Here is a 15,406-nt window from a genome sequence, read left to right as displayed (position 1 = left end):
TGGTGGACTCATCATAAGCATCTTCTGCAGAGCACCTGTTGGGCCACTTGGAACAATCCAAGAGCGGCGCCCCAGCTGGCCAGCAGGAATCAGCCCCGGAGAAGGAAGCAGATGTGCCCCGGGGGGAACCTACTGAGGTTCCCAAGACTGTCAGTGCCACCAAAGAGCAGAAGAAAAAGCCTCGAAGGGGAAGAAAACCCAAAGCATCCAAACCAGAGCAGCCTCTAGTCATTGTTGAAGGCAAGGAGCCAGCAGGTGAGGGTGGTCCTGGGGGAGGAGCCATCTCGGGGGCGTGGTCCTGGGAGGCGCCATCTTGGGGGCGTGGTCCTGGGAGGCGCCATCTTGGGGGCGTGGTCCTGGGGGAGGCGTGCTGATAGCGGAGAGGGGCCTGAGGCCACATTGCCTCGTTGGCAGGCAGGAAAACTTGGTCCGGAGTCTACGTGGAGGTGCTGTGTAAGCCCTTCTCTTGCTGTGAACCAGCTCTTTCGAGAACAGCTTACTCCCAGTGCGGTTGGTAGAGTGCGTGGGCTGTGAACTTTGATAGGCGGCTTCCCCAGTGTAGGCGGTCTGGACAGAACATTTCCATCTCCTCAGCCGCCCATCCTGGGAGCTCAGCATCTTGCAGGCCACGTGTGGAGAAGACCCACGTTGGGCTTCCCACTCTCCTTTGGTCCATCATGTGGGTGCTCCAGCGTCTGCTCCCTACGGGTATGCGGCTGCGCTCTGGGCCATGGCTAAAGGTGTTACTCTGACTCTGTAGTAGCTTCAGTTGAGTTTGAAGAGAACTTGGTCTCTCGGTTGAGGGGTCCCCACGAGGCCATGTCCCCTCCACCCTCATGGCCTCACCAGAAGTGCCACCAGATTCCTGGGAGGTCTGTAATGTAAGGACCAGACTTGATGCTCAGACACTCGTGAGTCCCCCTCACTGCCTTCCTCACTGACCACCCACTGGGCAGTTTTTCTTCTTGCTGTCTGCCTGTAGCCCAGGATTTCTTTCTGAGTGACAAGAAATTCTTGTTCTCTCTCAGAATTAAAGAGAATTCAGAGGAGCAGCCCTCAGATAATATTCTCAGGAGAGGTGGTTTAAGCTTCCCCTGGACAGTCTCCGTACTTCTCTATAAACAAGAAAAAAAGACAGAAGTGAAAAGCTTATTATTATTTCACTAATTATTAGTTGCATTAGGAAGACACATAGTAGGTGAAGTAGATAAATCTTTTTGTGTAATCTTACCGTATTTCATTTGTCAGTCCTGGGTCCCTATTACTATGGTCATTTGATATTTAACTCTTACAGAAAATGATTATTTGCTTTTGAATGTACTCACGATGACTTGTGTAATTACAGAAATTAATATTCCTAAATCTCTGTCAGGATGAATTTAATAAGTTATAAGACCGTACTATATATCAAAGTGTTTCGTTTTAGGTGGTATGAAAAGGGATTGAAGTAGGGTCATGATTCCTGTGGTTTTAAAAAGAATCACCGATTCCAACTCCAGTTTTGAGTTAAAAATAACTTTTTGCTTTTTTCAATCTGCAGGCAAATGTGTGGATTCTAAAGTACTGCTGGTTTTTTTCCTCTGTCAATCTTGTGACCCGTGTCTAGGGCATCGGCCTGGCTGTGGCCCCTTGGGCCTGGCGTCTGGGTTCAGCTGTGTTCTGTCCGTGGCCCCAGCCGTGACACAGCTTGTCTCATCCCCTTCTTGCAGAGCAAGTGACAGAGATCATGACTGAGGTCGAGCCCGTGACTGCGACGCCAGACGAGCGGATCATGGAGCTGGTTCTGGGAAAGCTGGCCGCCACCCCCAGCGACACCAGCTCGGTGCCAAAGTAAGTCCCAGCATGGCACTCGGCCTGGCTTCACGGGCAAAGGCGTGTGGCGGCTAATCCATTTCAGAGGGAAAGCCTGACGGGAGGGGATGGTTTACTTCTTATGAGAAATGCCTGTGCATGGGGAGCAGCAGGAAGGTTCTGGAGCTCAGGGAGTTACTAGTGCAGCCTCTGTGAAAATAGATGAAAAAGCCTTTTTATTGTAGTAAAATACACATGGTATAGAATTTATCATCTTAGCCATTTTTAAGTGTATGGTTCAGTGGTTTCAAATACATTCACGTCTTTGTGCAACCTTCCATCCATCTCCAGAATTTTTTCATCTTCCCCAAGATGAAACTCCATCCTTATGAAACACTAACTCCCCAAGTCTCCCTCTCCAGCTGCTGGCACCCACTATTTTGCTTTCTGTCTCTGCAAAGACCTTACAGGAGGTACTCGTGTCTCTCAGGATCTCGTATAAATGGATCACACCTGGTTGTCCTTTAGTGACTGGTTTACTTCACTTAGTGTAATGCTCTCGAGGTCCATCCATATTGTAGCTGGTATTGGAGTGTCCGTCTGGTTTAAGTCAGAATATTACTCCATCATGCAGGAGGACCGCACTTGGTTCATCCACTCGTCCACCAGCTGATACTTGTGTTGTGTCTAACAAGGCTGCTATGATGGAACAGTTTGTATCTGAACTTCTATAAATTTAATATTCTGCATTTCTCTTCTTTTTATGAATGAGGAAAATGTTTATATTTTAGTTATTAGTAATTTTTTGCCCTGAAGTTGAATAAGCCAGTGACAGTGTTTCAGGTCCTTTTTGGAGTGCGTCCTTCAGTGTCAAAGCATGCCTGGTCCTAGACAGTCCAGGAAGCTGTGCAAAAACAGAGCAGAGAGTATCAGAAATGGTGAGCATGACCTACTTATTCATGCTCTGTCTTATTGCCCAGAGGATTTCTATAACTTACTGCTAGAAACACATTTAATAGGGAGAAGAAGTTTGAAAAAATCAGGTTCAGGGAAGATATGAAACAGGGTAGAGGCAAGTGAAGAAAGCAGAAGAGATGGGGTCACTCTGGCCAACGCACTCACTGAGCTCCAGGCTTCTGGTGAGCAGAGTTAATGCTGAGGGAGATGAGTGGCTGGTGTGGAAAAAACTTGAGTGATGCCTCTGCACGTTCAGGTGTCTCCCTTATCCAGAAGCCCCAAAGCTGGGGGACACCTGAGTCCAACACCCCCCTCTGGCGTCGAGCTCGGAAGATTCGACCGGCGCTCTTTCCAGGATGACTGTAACCTTGAACTTTTCTCCCCAGCGACCCTGCCTCCCTCCTGCCTCACCAGCCTGTGCATCTATCCCGCAGGTTCCCGCATCACCAGAGTGGCACCATCACCCTCAAGAGGAGCCTGATCCTCTCGAGCCGGCACGGCATCCGGCGGAAGGTGGTGCGTCAGCTGGGTGAGCACAGGCGCGTGTACCAGTGTAGTATCTGCAGCAAGGTCTTCCAGAACAGCAGCAACCTGAGCAGGCACGTGCGCTCACACGGTGAGTGCCCGCCGTCACCCCCTCCGCCCCGGGGGGCCAGGCCTCGGCGCGCCCGGAGGAGTGACAGGCTCGTCACTGGCTGGCCCTTAGGTGACAAGCTGTTTAAGTGCGAGGAATGTGCCAAGCTGTTCAGCCGCAAGGAGAGCCTGAAGCAGCACGTCTCCTACAAGCACAGTAGGAACGAGGTGGGTGACGGAGGAAAGCAGAGCAATGACGGCCGGAGAGTCCCGGGCGAGGGGGTGGGGAGCAGGAGCCGGAGGGGCCGAGGTAGACCGGGGCCCGGTGAGATGCTGCCGGGGATCGGGGAGGAGCCGGAGGCCAGTGTGGGCACCAGGGTCACCTGGATGCTTCTCTTTCCAGGGCAATGGGTCAGCCAGGCACGGTTCGTGTGTCTAAGCTGGACGGGAGGGTAGCAGAGGGAGGGGCTGTGAGATGCATGACACTGCTGGAGCGGCTCCCTTGAGAGGGTGTCCCCGCTGCCCCACTGCTGCCCGCTCCCCCGTCCTCCCACCAGGTCGACAGCGAGTACAGGTACCGGTGTGGCACCTGCGAGAAGACCTTCCGCATCCAGAGCGCGCTGGAGTTTCACAACTGCCGCACAGGTGAGCAGCCCTGCCCGGCGCTGAGGCTCAGGTCCCTGGCGGGGTGGGACCCAGGTGCTCCAGCAGGGGGTGAAGGTGAATTTAACTGGTAACCTCACCTTTTAAGGAGAAGGCAATGGCAACCCACTCCAGTACTCTTGCCTGGAGAATCCCAGGGACGGGGGAGCCTAGTGGGCTGCAATCCATGGGGTCGTGAAGAGTCGGACACGACTGAGCGTCTTCACTTTCACTTTTCACTTCCGTACACTGGAGAAGGAACTGGCAACCCACTCCAGTGTTCTTGCCTGGAGAATCCCAGGGATGGGGGAGCCTGGTGGGCTGCAATCCATGGGGTCGTGAAGAGTCAGACACGACTGAGCGTCTTCACTTTCACTTTTCATTTCCATACACTGGAGAAGGAACTGGCAACCCACTCCAGTGTTCTTGCCTGGAGAATCCCAGAGTCGGGGGGAGCCTGGTGGGCTGCCGTCTATGGGGTCGCACAGAGTTGGACACAACTGATGCGACTTAGCAGCAGCAGCTCACCTTTAAGATTCTGCTCCATGTGGTTTGCTTTCAAGCAACTGTTACGCTAAGACATGCAGATGGAGAGTTCCCATTTAAAAGAGAATTTATTTTATTTTCTACTATTCATCAAAAGCAGCTACATATGGTTGCATTTGTGGCTTCCCTGGTGGCACTAGTGGTAGATAATCCTCCTGTCAACGCAGGAGATGCAGGTTCCATTCACTGGTCGGGAAGATCCCCTGGAGGAGGGCCTGGCAACCCACTCCAGTATTCTTGCCTGGAGAGTCCTGTGGACAGAGGAGCCTGATGGGCTACAGTCCATGTAGCCACAAAGAGATGGACACAGTTGAGCGACTGAGCATGCACATGGCTGCCTTTGAGATTGGGGAGGTTTCATCCTCACCAAGAATGTTGAGCGGCCGTGGAGGGTTTGTTCAGGGATCGAGGAAGAAGTACGTGTAGAGGTGGGGTCACAGCTGGAGGAGTGGGTTTCTGCCTCCTTATCAGTAGGACCTTACTCAACCGTCCACGCTCCTCCCTCCATGGACCCACTTGTGTCCAGCAAAGGCCTGGCTGCTCCCTCTCACCGACTGGTTTTGCTCTGAGCCTGCCTCTGTCCCTGGTCTCCACTCATGCTCTGGACCTTCGTCTGCCTGTGTGGCTGAAGCCACGTGCTCAGACCAGCCTGTGGCCAGGATAGGTTTCTGGGCCTAGCCAAGCATCCAGAGCTCAGTATCTGGCCAGCTCACAGCTGGTGAGTGCACATGATGTACATAAATCCCTGAGGATGGCGAGGGGATGGCTGTGCAGAGCTCAGCCGGTTGGGGTGGCCTCTGTCTGTGGGTGAAGGCTCACTGCCCCCAGCCCCAGCCTGGGAGGACGGGCACCGGGGAGGGTCACTGTTGTCTTTTCGGTCCCTCTCCTAGGATTCATGGCGCCTAGGCAGGGGGGTGGGGGGAGGGGGTACTGGTGGCAGCTGGCTTAGACACTTTCCAAGTTAGCACGTAATTCCGAATCCCCCTCCCGTTGACCCTCCATGTGGGTCCCTGTTCACTTTGTATCTCTGTGCTGGTTCTTGTTAAGGTGCTGGCCAGTCCTCATCTTGGGGCATCCTTACCCATCATATCCACCATCGCTGCCCTCCCTGTCGGGGCCTGCTCCTGCAGGCTCTGCCCTGTCCCTTTGTTTGATTCATGTGCTTGTTCCACTCTGCAGGCTTCTGTTGGAAACCAAGGCTGTTTCCTCCACCCACGGTGGGGCTTTTCTGAAGTGGCAGGTGAGGCTTGTCTCACTTGAGCTCAGGCTGCTCTGCAGTGTTGGTCATGGGGTGAAGTGGACTTGGAAGCTTGCAGGTGGATCCATATAGTGTGCCCTGCCACCTGCAGTCTGCTGTCCAGTGTGCCCCAAACTGCGGAGACCCACCAATTTTTGATGCTGTATCAGTCAGATTGTTCACTTAGGATGGCTTTCTTTTTTCTTTTTTTTTTTTTAGGATGGCTTTCTTATCCCTCCTTGCTATTCTCTGGAACTCTGCATTCACTTAGGAATATCGTTCCCTTTCTCCTTTGTCTTTCACTGTTCTTCCTTTTTCAGATATTTGTAAGGCCTTCTCAGACAACCACTTTGCCTTCTTGCATTTCTTTTTCCTGGGGATGGTTTTGGTCACCACCTCTTGCACCGTGTTACAAACCGTCCATCATTCTATCTACCTATCACTGTCTGTCTGTCTGTAGTTCTGTCTGTCACTCTATCTACCAGATCTAGTCCCTTCAGTCTATTTGTCACCTCCACTGTATAATCATAAGGGATTTGATTTAGGTCATACCTGAATGGCCTAGTGGTTTTACCCACTTTCTTCAGTTTGAGCCTGAATTTTGCAGTAAGGAGCTGATGATCTGAGCCACAGTCAACTCCAAGTCTTGTTTTTGCTGACTGTATGAAAAATGCAAAGAAATAGAGGAAACCAGTAGAATGGTAAAGACTAGAGATCTCTTTAAGAAAATTGGAGAGATCAAGGGAACATTTCATGCAAAGATGGGCACGATAAAGGACAAAAACAGCAAGGACCTAACAGGAGCAGAAGATATTAAGAAAAGGTGGCAAGAATACACAGAAGAACTATACAAAAAAGGTCTTAACCCAGATAACCACGATGGTGTGATCACTCACCTACATCCAGACATCCTGGAATGTGAAGTCAAGTGGGCCTTAGGAAGCATCACTACTAACAAAGCTAGTAGAGGTGATAAAATTCTAGCTAAGCTGTTTCAAATCCTAAAAGATGATACTGTGAAAGTGCTGCACTCAATAAGCCAGCAAATTTGGAAAACTCATTAGTGGCCACAGTACTGGAAAACGTCAGTTTTCATTCTGATCCCAAAGAAGGGCAATGCCAAAGAATGTTCAAACTACTGCACAGTTGTACTCATTTCACATGCCAGCAAGATTATGCTCAAAATTCAAGTAAGGCTTGAACAGTGTGTGAACCGAGAACTTCCAGATGTATCAGCTAGATTTAGAAAAGGCAGAGGAACCAGAGATCAAATTGCCAACATATGCCAGATCATAGAAAAAGCAAGGTAATTAAAAAAAAATCTGCTTCATTGACTAAGCTAAAGCCTTTGACTGTGTGGATCACAGCAAACTGAAGAATATTCTTAGTGAGATAGGAATACCAGACCATCTTACCTGTCTCTTATGAAACCTATATGCAGGACAAGAAGCAACAGTTAGAACCAGACATGGAACCATGGACTGGTTCCAAATTGGGAAAGGTGTACATCAAGGCTGTATACTGTTACCCTGTCACCCTGCAGAGTACATCATGAGAAATGCCAAGCTGGATGAAACACAAGCTAGAATCAAGATTGCCGGGAGAAATATCAATAACCTCAGATAGGAAGATGTTACCAGTCTAATGGCAGAAAGTGAAGAGAAATTAAAGAGCCTCTTGATGTAGGTGAAAGAGGAGACTGAAAAAAGCTGGCTTAAAACTCAACATTCAAAAAACTAAGATCTTGGCATTCAGTCCTGTCACATGACAAATAGTTGGGGAAAACATGGAAACTGTCAGATTTCATTTTCTTGGGCTCCAGAATCTATGCGGATGGTGACTGCAGCCATGAAATTAAAAGACACTTGCTCCTTGGAAGAATAGCTATGACAAACCCAGACAGTGTCTTAAAAAGCAGAGAGGTTGCTTTTCTTACAAAGGTCCATCTTGTCAAAGCTGTGGTTTTTTCGGTAGTCATGTATGGATGTGAGAGTTGGAGTATAGAGAAGGCTGAGCACCAAAGAATGGATGCTTTCAAACTGTGGTGTTGGAGAAGACTTTTGAGAGTTTCTTGGACAGCAAGGAGATCCAACCAGTCATTCTTAAAGGGAATGAGTCCTGAATATTCATTGGAAGAACTGATGCTGAATCTGAAGCTCCAATACTTTGGCCACCTGATGCAAAGAACTGACTCATTGGAAGAGACCCTGATGCTGGGAAAGATCGAAGGCGGGAGGAGAAGGGAACAACAGAGGATGAGATGATTGGATATGGCATTACTGAGTCAATGGACATGAGTTTGAGCAAATCTGGGAGATAGTGAAGTAGAGGGAAGCCTGGTGTGCTGCAGTTCATAAGATCGCAAAGAGTGGGACACATCTTAGCGACCGAGCAACAGTCAGATGGGCCTGAGCTGACCTTGGTGCCCAGTGGCACGATGGCGCCCCATGTCACGCTCGGTTCTGCATGAGCGCACTGGGCGGGTGGGTCAGAGTGGAGGGTGACACAGGTCCTGTTTGGTGAGGCTGGCTCAAAGCCGAGGAAGAAAAGTTGTCCTTTTTTTAATCTTTATTTCTCTGGACACAAATGAAACAGAATGTACGAAGACAAAGCAGCAGTTGCTACACGTCAGCAGAAAATTCTGTTAAAACAGATGTTCGTGGTTCTGTTCTATAGACGTACCAGAGCAGCCGTCGATTGAAGTGTAATTTCTCTGTAATTTAAAACATTAGAAGTTTTGAATGGAAAACAAAGGATAAACTGGGAACTGAGCTGATTTGTGTAATATGTATTTGCACCATTATACTTTTGTATAGTACTCACAGTAGGAGAATGTGTCTTCCATAGGCTGTTAAGTCGGGGATTTGTGTGAGCTTTGAAATGATGGTCTCTTGGGCTTTTCTCAAGGTTTTGCTTGGTGGAGTCTGTCCTGGGTATGAGGAGGCATGGGTCTTAACTCTTGTAAATGGCCCTCATCGGGTCTCAGCCTTTCTGAGGGAGCTAGAGAAGAGCTGAGGTTCATGTCTAGGCCATCGGGCAAGACAGAGGCACCTGGGTTCCCATGCAGCCAGCTCCCCTGAAATCCCCCATCCCATCTCCTGCACACCTACCCTTCACCAGAGCCTACGTGTTGGGCTGCACTCCCAAGCTTGCAAGCCTTGGAGTTGCTGTCCTTGAGACCAAAGAAAGAGTTCGGAGACAGAGACATTACCTTACATGTCAGAAACACACACCCCCCCACCCCCCCTACACACCCCCCATTTTTAGGGGGAGATTGCCTTCAGGTTGGCTTGTCAGTTACCAGGGGATCCAGCAGCTGGGGCATACCCCTTCCAGCCCCTCAGGTTAACAGCCAGGACCAGCAGAAGGGTAAGTATTTCCCTTGAATGAACTAGCAGGTGGAGTCTTTCTGACCTAAGGATTAGGACAGAACCTAGCTGACGCAGAGGGCAAGCGGTTCAAGTGAGTGGAGGTGAGACAGATGCTGGGCAAGCAGGAGATGGACAGAGAGCCGGAGGATGGCCGTCCTGCGTGACCTGACCACACACCACGTAAAAGGTGTTCGTTCTTGTTGCTGCATGTTGTCAAGACACCAGTGTAGACCTTGAGGGCGGCAGGATTATGGGCGGGAGAAGGTTGTCCTTGAGCTCCTGTCTGGATTCCTGAACTGGTGCCACGTGGATGCCACGGCGGGAAGAGCCGCCCGAGCTGACAGCCTGGCCTGACAGCTGCTCCATCTCCACGGTCACCGGGCAGAGGCCACCTCCGTGCGTTGGGAAAGGTTGGAAGCGGGTCGTTTCCATTAGCTGGGAGGGACTCGTTAGGGGGAGAGGGAGCTGTAGTCCAAGGGCTGCACTGCACTTTCCACGGCTGTTGGGTTCCGTCTGGGGCTCATGGGGCCAACCTGCCCGGGAGAGAGACTCATCTGTGTGGTTTGGGAGGCCCAGGATGTGTGGGGCCTCCAGTAATCTGATGGGATAGCGCAGTAAGGTGGTATTCAGTCACTCAGTCATGTCTAACTCTTTGAGACCCTATGGACTGCAGCACACTAGGCCTTCCTGTTCTTCACTATTTCCCAGGGTTTGCTCAAACTCATGTACACTGAGTCGGTGATGCCATCCAACCATCTCATCCTCTATCAGCCCCTTCTCCTCCTGCCCCCAATCCTTCCCAGCATCAGGGTCTTTTCCAATGAGTCGGCTCTTCACATCAGGTGACCAAAGTATTGGAGCGTCAGCTTCAGCACACCATAAGGTGTGACCCTTCACTAAGCAAAATGGCAGATGCCGTTGTCTCTGGTGGTCTTCTTCCTAAGAATCAATGCTAGGGAAATCTAGTTGGTGGGGGGGAAGTTAACCAAGAACTACTAAATTATCTGCAATATCAAAAATAGTGAAGTAAATTTGTGATACATGAACTGAGTAGAATATTATGTAGCCACTAAAATAAGTCTGAAAATCTTTGCATGCCGCATGTGCTGTGCACACAGGCACAAACCCAGGTCCAGGGCATTGTGTGGACACCCCTGGGATTCACCTGCGCTGCACGCTGGGGTCAGGAGAGAAGTTAACTGCTGAGGTCTGAGCCCCCCCGGGGACCCTGGGCAGAGTCTGGAGCTGGTTGGGTTGTAACAACTGGGGGTGCTGCTGGCATTTGGGGCAGGGGAGGCCAGGGATGCTGCTCAGCATGCAGACCATGGGACACCCCCACACCTCCCATCCCCCTCCACTATGATCCAGCCCAAGTGTCCGCAGTGCACAGGCTGAGATTCTGGGATGGGGGTCCATTGTGAAGCAGAATGAGAACCTCAGTCAGAATCAGTGTAGAAATTGAAACTAACTCAGGGATTGGTGCACTCAGCACGCACTGACTGACCATGGGAAGTGGTCACTGGGCTGTAACCAAGGGCCCAGAAATAAGTGCGATGCAGGGCATCTTCTGGCCCTTGCTCCAGAGCGGAAAGCACACTGTCATGGCCCCCCCCGCCCCAGCATAGGCGATACGGGGCAGGGCTCCTGGGCTGCAGGAGGGCCAGTGGGGAGCGGGGACTCCCTTCTGGGGCTGGTTTAGGTGACAGACCCTGGCAGGAGCAGGGTGGGTATGGGTGTTAGGGGGTGACATGAGAGGTGGGAGCAGGGGACCAGTCTGAGAGGAGAGTGCTGGCCGAGACCCCCTGGCGGAGACCAGGTGGGTGGGACCAAGGTGGACAGCTGAAGAGAGGCCAGGGCCTCGCAGGTCCCCGGATGGCCCCTCTGCACTCATGGGGAGCAGATCCTCAGGGCTAGGGGGGTGGGCAGGAGGAGGGGGTGCCCTGCTTGCCTGGAAGGAGAGAGCAGGATGGGGACTGTCAGAGGCCCTGGTGGGCAGTTTGGCCACCTCTGGGGAGGCTGGGATACTGGCTGTCGGCATTTCCAGAGCGTTCATTAGGGGTGGGGATGGAAGGTGTATGTCTCCTAAAGGGGCCCTAGGAACAAGGCAGCCTGTTTACAGGTGGAAGAAATGGGGGATGTCTGTGCGATGGGGGAGGAGCCTGAGGAGGGCCAGGTGGGAGAGAAGGGGCAGGTTTTGGGTGGGCTCTGGGGGAGCAGTGGGGTGCTTAGCCTGGGGCCAGGTGGGAGGCAGCTTGTCCAAGGTGGGGTGGGGGTAAAGTGGGGGTGGGGACTGCAGTCAGGTTAGGGGGTGAGGGCCCAGGCCTCTTGCCTCGCTAGGAGTCCCCAAATGCTGTAGATGTGGGTCCTGGGGGTGAGGGGATGGGCTGGGTGTAGCTCTGCCTGCCTGGCGCTGGGCTCAGGGCTCAGGGCTCAGGCCTGGCCGGGCAGGGTGTCCTCTCAGTTCAGGTGGCGGCGGCAGTGCCTTTTCCTGGCTCTGCGCTTCCCCTGGGCCTCCTTGCCGGCCCCAGGGGAACGTGCGCTCAGTGTCACGTACCCAAAAGCTGCTTCCTTTCCCTACCTCCTCGGCAGACGACAAGACGTTCCAGTGTGAGATGTGCTTCCGGTTCTTCTCCACCAACAGCAACCTCTCCAAGCACAAGAAGAAACACGGGGACAAGAAGTTTGCCTGTGAGGTCTGCAACAAGATGTTCTACCGCAAGGACGTCATGCTCGACCACCAGAGGCGGCACCTGGAAGGTGGGCGCACCTGTGGGGGTGGGGTGACGCCGCCCCGCCTCCGCGGCTGCCCGCTGTTAGGCGCTGCCTGACAGGCACAGCCTGAGGTCCTGCTGGGAGCTGTCGCGTCATGCGTCAGTGGGAACTGGAGCCGTCCTGAACACTCCACGGGGCGCGGGGAGGATGTTAGGGAAACTGGACTCTTTGTGGGACTGAATGTTCTCAGTCACCCAAAACAGTTTTTCCAAGGAGTTTCATACTGAGGAAATGCTTCCAATACAAGTAGGGAAAAGACAGGGTATGAAATGTCACATGGGGTGTGCTTTCAGCCATGTGGGTGGAACAGAGCTTTGCAGGAGGATGCTGTGGGGGCCACGAGTGACTCCCCCTCACCCCCCTCTGTTTGTCGAGGGGCCCTGATAACCCTCGCCAAGTCCGATGGGCCTGGGGCTGCCCTTCATGTGGTGGGTTCACGAGAGGCCGCCATAAGACAGAGGTGGACTTAAGTGGGGTCAGTAAAGGGGTGGGACGTTGGCAGGGCAATTGAGGGAAGACGGTAAGACAGGAAGTGACGTGTGTGTGCAGGGGACCCCGCAGGGCAGACCCGACGGGAAGGCCAGGGCACCAAAGAGAAGGAGGAGACCTGGGCCCCTGGGCCATAGTTGTGTCCTGAGCACCCACCTCACCTGGGGCTTTCTCCAAGAACCTGCTCTGACAGACCCTCTTTTTAAGAGGCATTTCAGCCTTAGTGGCTCAGATGTAAAGGATCTACCTGCGATGCAGGAGACCCAAGTTTGGTCCCTGTTTTGGGAAGATCCCCTGGAGGAGGGCATGGCAGCCCACTCCAGTATTCTTGCCTGGAGAGTCCCCGTGGACCTACAGTCCATGGGTCACAGAGAGGCAGACGTCACTGAATGACTAAGCACAGCACAGCACAATCCCAATTTTTATTCTGCAGGTCACTGCTCTCTTGCCAGCCGGCCTCTATAAGCAGCACTCACTGAGCAGAGTACCTTCTTATTAAAAAAAAAATCACTTTACAAAGAATTCTGAATGGAGTATATGCCTGTTGGGGGAAAAAGTCAGATAACAAAGTTGTACGTGAAGTCTGACCACTGCACACAGCTGTGTATGTACATGTGTCATCGTGGCTTTTAATACATGCCTGGTCACGTCCTGCCTCACCTTTGCATCCTGCCTTTTTACCTGGCCCTTCCTCACCTGGTTCATAGGCTCCACCACTCCCTCTGTGATCTGGGGCTGCTCCGAGGGCCTGGTGTCCACTTAGTGATTGGGTGGCCTTGGGCATGCCCCTGGGCCTGTCTCCTCACCATCTGCAGTGGGGATGACCACTGCGCTGACCCGCTGGCCTGGTTGAACTGGACCCTGATTATCAAGCCCCAGGTGGGCCCCTAAGAGCTGGCATTACCTGGAGAAGTCAGGTGTTTCCTGATTGACAGATGTGTGGGTTGCATTTTACAACTTTTATCTCACAATGTTTGACAGCTGACACAGCTCAGATCATTTTCCTTGGGAATGAGCAAATACTATGTGGCTGTTCATGGCCTTCCCCTCTATATAGAAGTGTAAACCACACCTGCTTTACACCTGCTTGCTTTACCCGCTGGGAACTGTTTGTTTCCAGGTCACCTTGCCAGCCATGTTTGAGCCTGGCTCTGTGTTCACATGGTTTATGCAAGAATGCCCCAGAAAGACAGGTCAGTGGTTAGTAAGAGATGTTGAGAAAGAACTTCTTTCTTGTTTGTATCCAAAAATTCCTTCTTTCCTGAGAACTTCTGAGTCTGTTTTGATCCCAATTATGAACACTTGGGCTTCCCAGGTAGTGCTAGTGGTAAAGAGCCTGCCTGCCAAATGCAGAAGGTGTAAAAGACCAGGGTTTGATCCCTGGATGGGGAAGATTCCCTGGAGGACAGCTTGGCAACCCACTCTGGTATTTTTACCTGGAGAATCCCATGGACAGAGGATCCTGGCAGGCTGCAGTCCATGGGGTTGAAGAGTCAAGACACTGCAGTGACTGAGCACGCACACATGAACACTTACGCCTTAAAATTTTTATTGTTGTCTTACTGTTTACCATGATCCTGATTGGGCTGTTTTAATGTAAAGTATGAATATTTCTATCTTTTTAATAAATATGCCCGCTTACTCGCAGCTGCCTCAAAGAATCCCGCCTTTAGGTTGAGCACAAATGCCTTCCTTACCAGTAACGCATTCTGACTCCTCTACGTTGTAAAACTCGCTACCCTTGGATTTGCAAGTTTCAGGTGCGGCTGGCGGTAAGGAGCCTGTAAGGCATGGGCTCCTTTGCCCCCATCACCCGGGCTCCGTCTCCGAGCGGCAGGTGGCGCTAGTGCGTCATGGACAAGAGACCCTGCCGGCTCCTTGGACCCACCCGTGGGCAGCCCTGACCTCCGCTGGCTGGGCGTGCCCCTGGCGGGTGGCGGAGGTTGGAAGGGACCGGGGCTCCCGCGTGCGGTGTTCACTGACTCTGACTCTCGCGGGCCTGGGTTTCAGGAGTGCGGCGGGTGAAGAGGGAAGACGTGGAGGCTGGTGGCGGCGAGAACCTGGTGCGCTACAGGAAGGAGCCGTCTGGATGCCCAGTGTGCGGCAAGGTAATACGGGTCGGTGCGGGACCCAGCTCACCTTTTTCTATGGGAAACCTCAGAGCTCTACCCACTGCACGCGGGGACGGGGTGGGGGTGAAGGTTTAGGATCGAGTGGATACTCGGGTGTTCTGAGCCACGGGGTCCCCTCACTCGGTGCTCTGGTCATCTGCTCTTGCCGTCAAGTTGGGTCTCCAGTGAAGGAGCTCAGCCTTATCTCCGCTTGGCCACGATTTGCCACCGATGTCACCAGAGTGCGCATGTTCCATCTCCAGTGCCCGGAGCTGGGTGCATGTGGTGGAAGGGGTGGACGTTCTTGGTTTACCTCTTGGTCAGTGGTGATCCTCCCGCACTATTTCCAAGTGAGACACTGACCCAGCTACGGCCACACACGCCATGCACCTCCATGGATGCTGGTGCCCCAAGTAAGCAAATCAATGCTGAGGTGTCTGAGCTGGCCATCAGAGAGGCCCGACTGCTCGGCATACCCTAAACTTCCAGAGTGCACTGACCATCTGAACAGCCCCGGGCCACGTCCAGCAGGGGTATTGATCAGCCCTGTGTGGGGAACCCTGTCCAGGTGCTGCCGTCCAGGCCATGTCAGCTTACCACGGGAAATGGTGATGGTCATTGTGCATGCGCCCCTTGCAGTTGCTCCATCCTTAGACTTGCCTCCCACCACTCAGGAGGCCCAGGCTCTCAGTCCCACAAGCCCATGGGAGCCACGTAGCCGTGGAGTGTTGGTGCACCCTCGGCAGACGCCAGGTCCAGACGGTGGAAAAGTGAAACCCCAGGCTGCCGGCCAGCTGTGATCTAGCCCAGCCTGCTGGCACGTGGCCACATTGCCAGATCTTTTGACCTTTTCAAGAGAAAACGGAAATTCATGTTTTTATGGGAAATTTCCTGATTTTTTTTTTTTAAACCACAAA

At 52.5% G+C, this 15,406-nt stretch overlaps 1 protein-coding gene across 2 annotated transcripts in view; it reads left to right on the top strand.

The window, feature by feature from the left end:
• The window catches only part of PRDM15 (PR/SET domain 15), a 59,274-nt gene that overhangs the window by 26,182 nt on the left and 17,686 nt on the right, over window positions 1-15,406 (top strand). For both annotated transcript variants that reach the window (XM_070466804.1, XM_070466805.1), the window contains exons 7-13: window positions 31-255; window positions 1,710-1,830; window positions 3,183-3,364; window positions 3,455-3,549; window positions 3,879-3,966; window positions 11,707-11,874; window positions 14,389-14,486. In XM_070466804.1, the coding sequence (XP_070322905.1) occupies window positions 31-255; window positions 1,710-1,830; window positions 3,183-3,364; window positions 3,455-3,549; window positions 3,879-3,966; window positions 11,707-11,874; window positions 14,389-14,486 (977 nt within the window). The remainder of the gene's footprint in view (window positions 1-30; window positions 256-1,709; window positions 1,831-3,182; window positions 3,365-3,454; window positions 3,550-3,878; window positions 3,967-11,706; window positions 11,875-14,388; window positions 14,487-15,406) is intronic.

This window comes from Odocoileus virginianus, chromosome 4 (assembly GCF_023699985.2).
Source record: "Odocoileus virginianus isolate 20LAN1187 ecotype Illinois chromosome 4, Ovbor_1.2, whole genome shotgun sequence".
NCBI lineage: Eukaryota > Metazoa > Chordata > Mammalia > Artiodactyla > Cervidae > Odocoileus > Odocoileus virginianus.
Note: the sequence above shows the minus strand (reverse complement) of the source record. Positions and strands in the feature narration are given on the sequence as shown.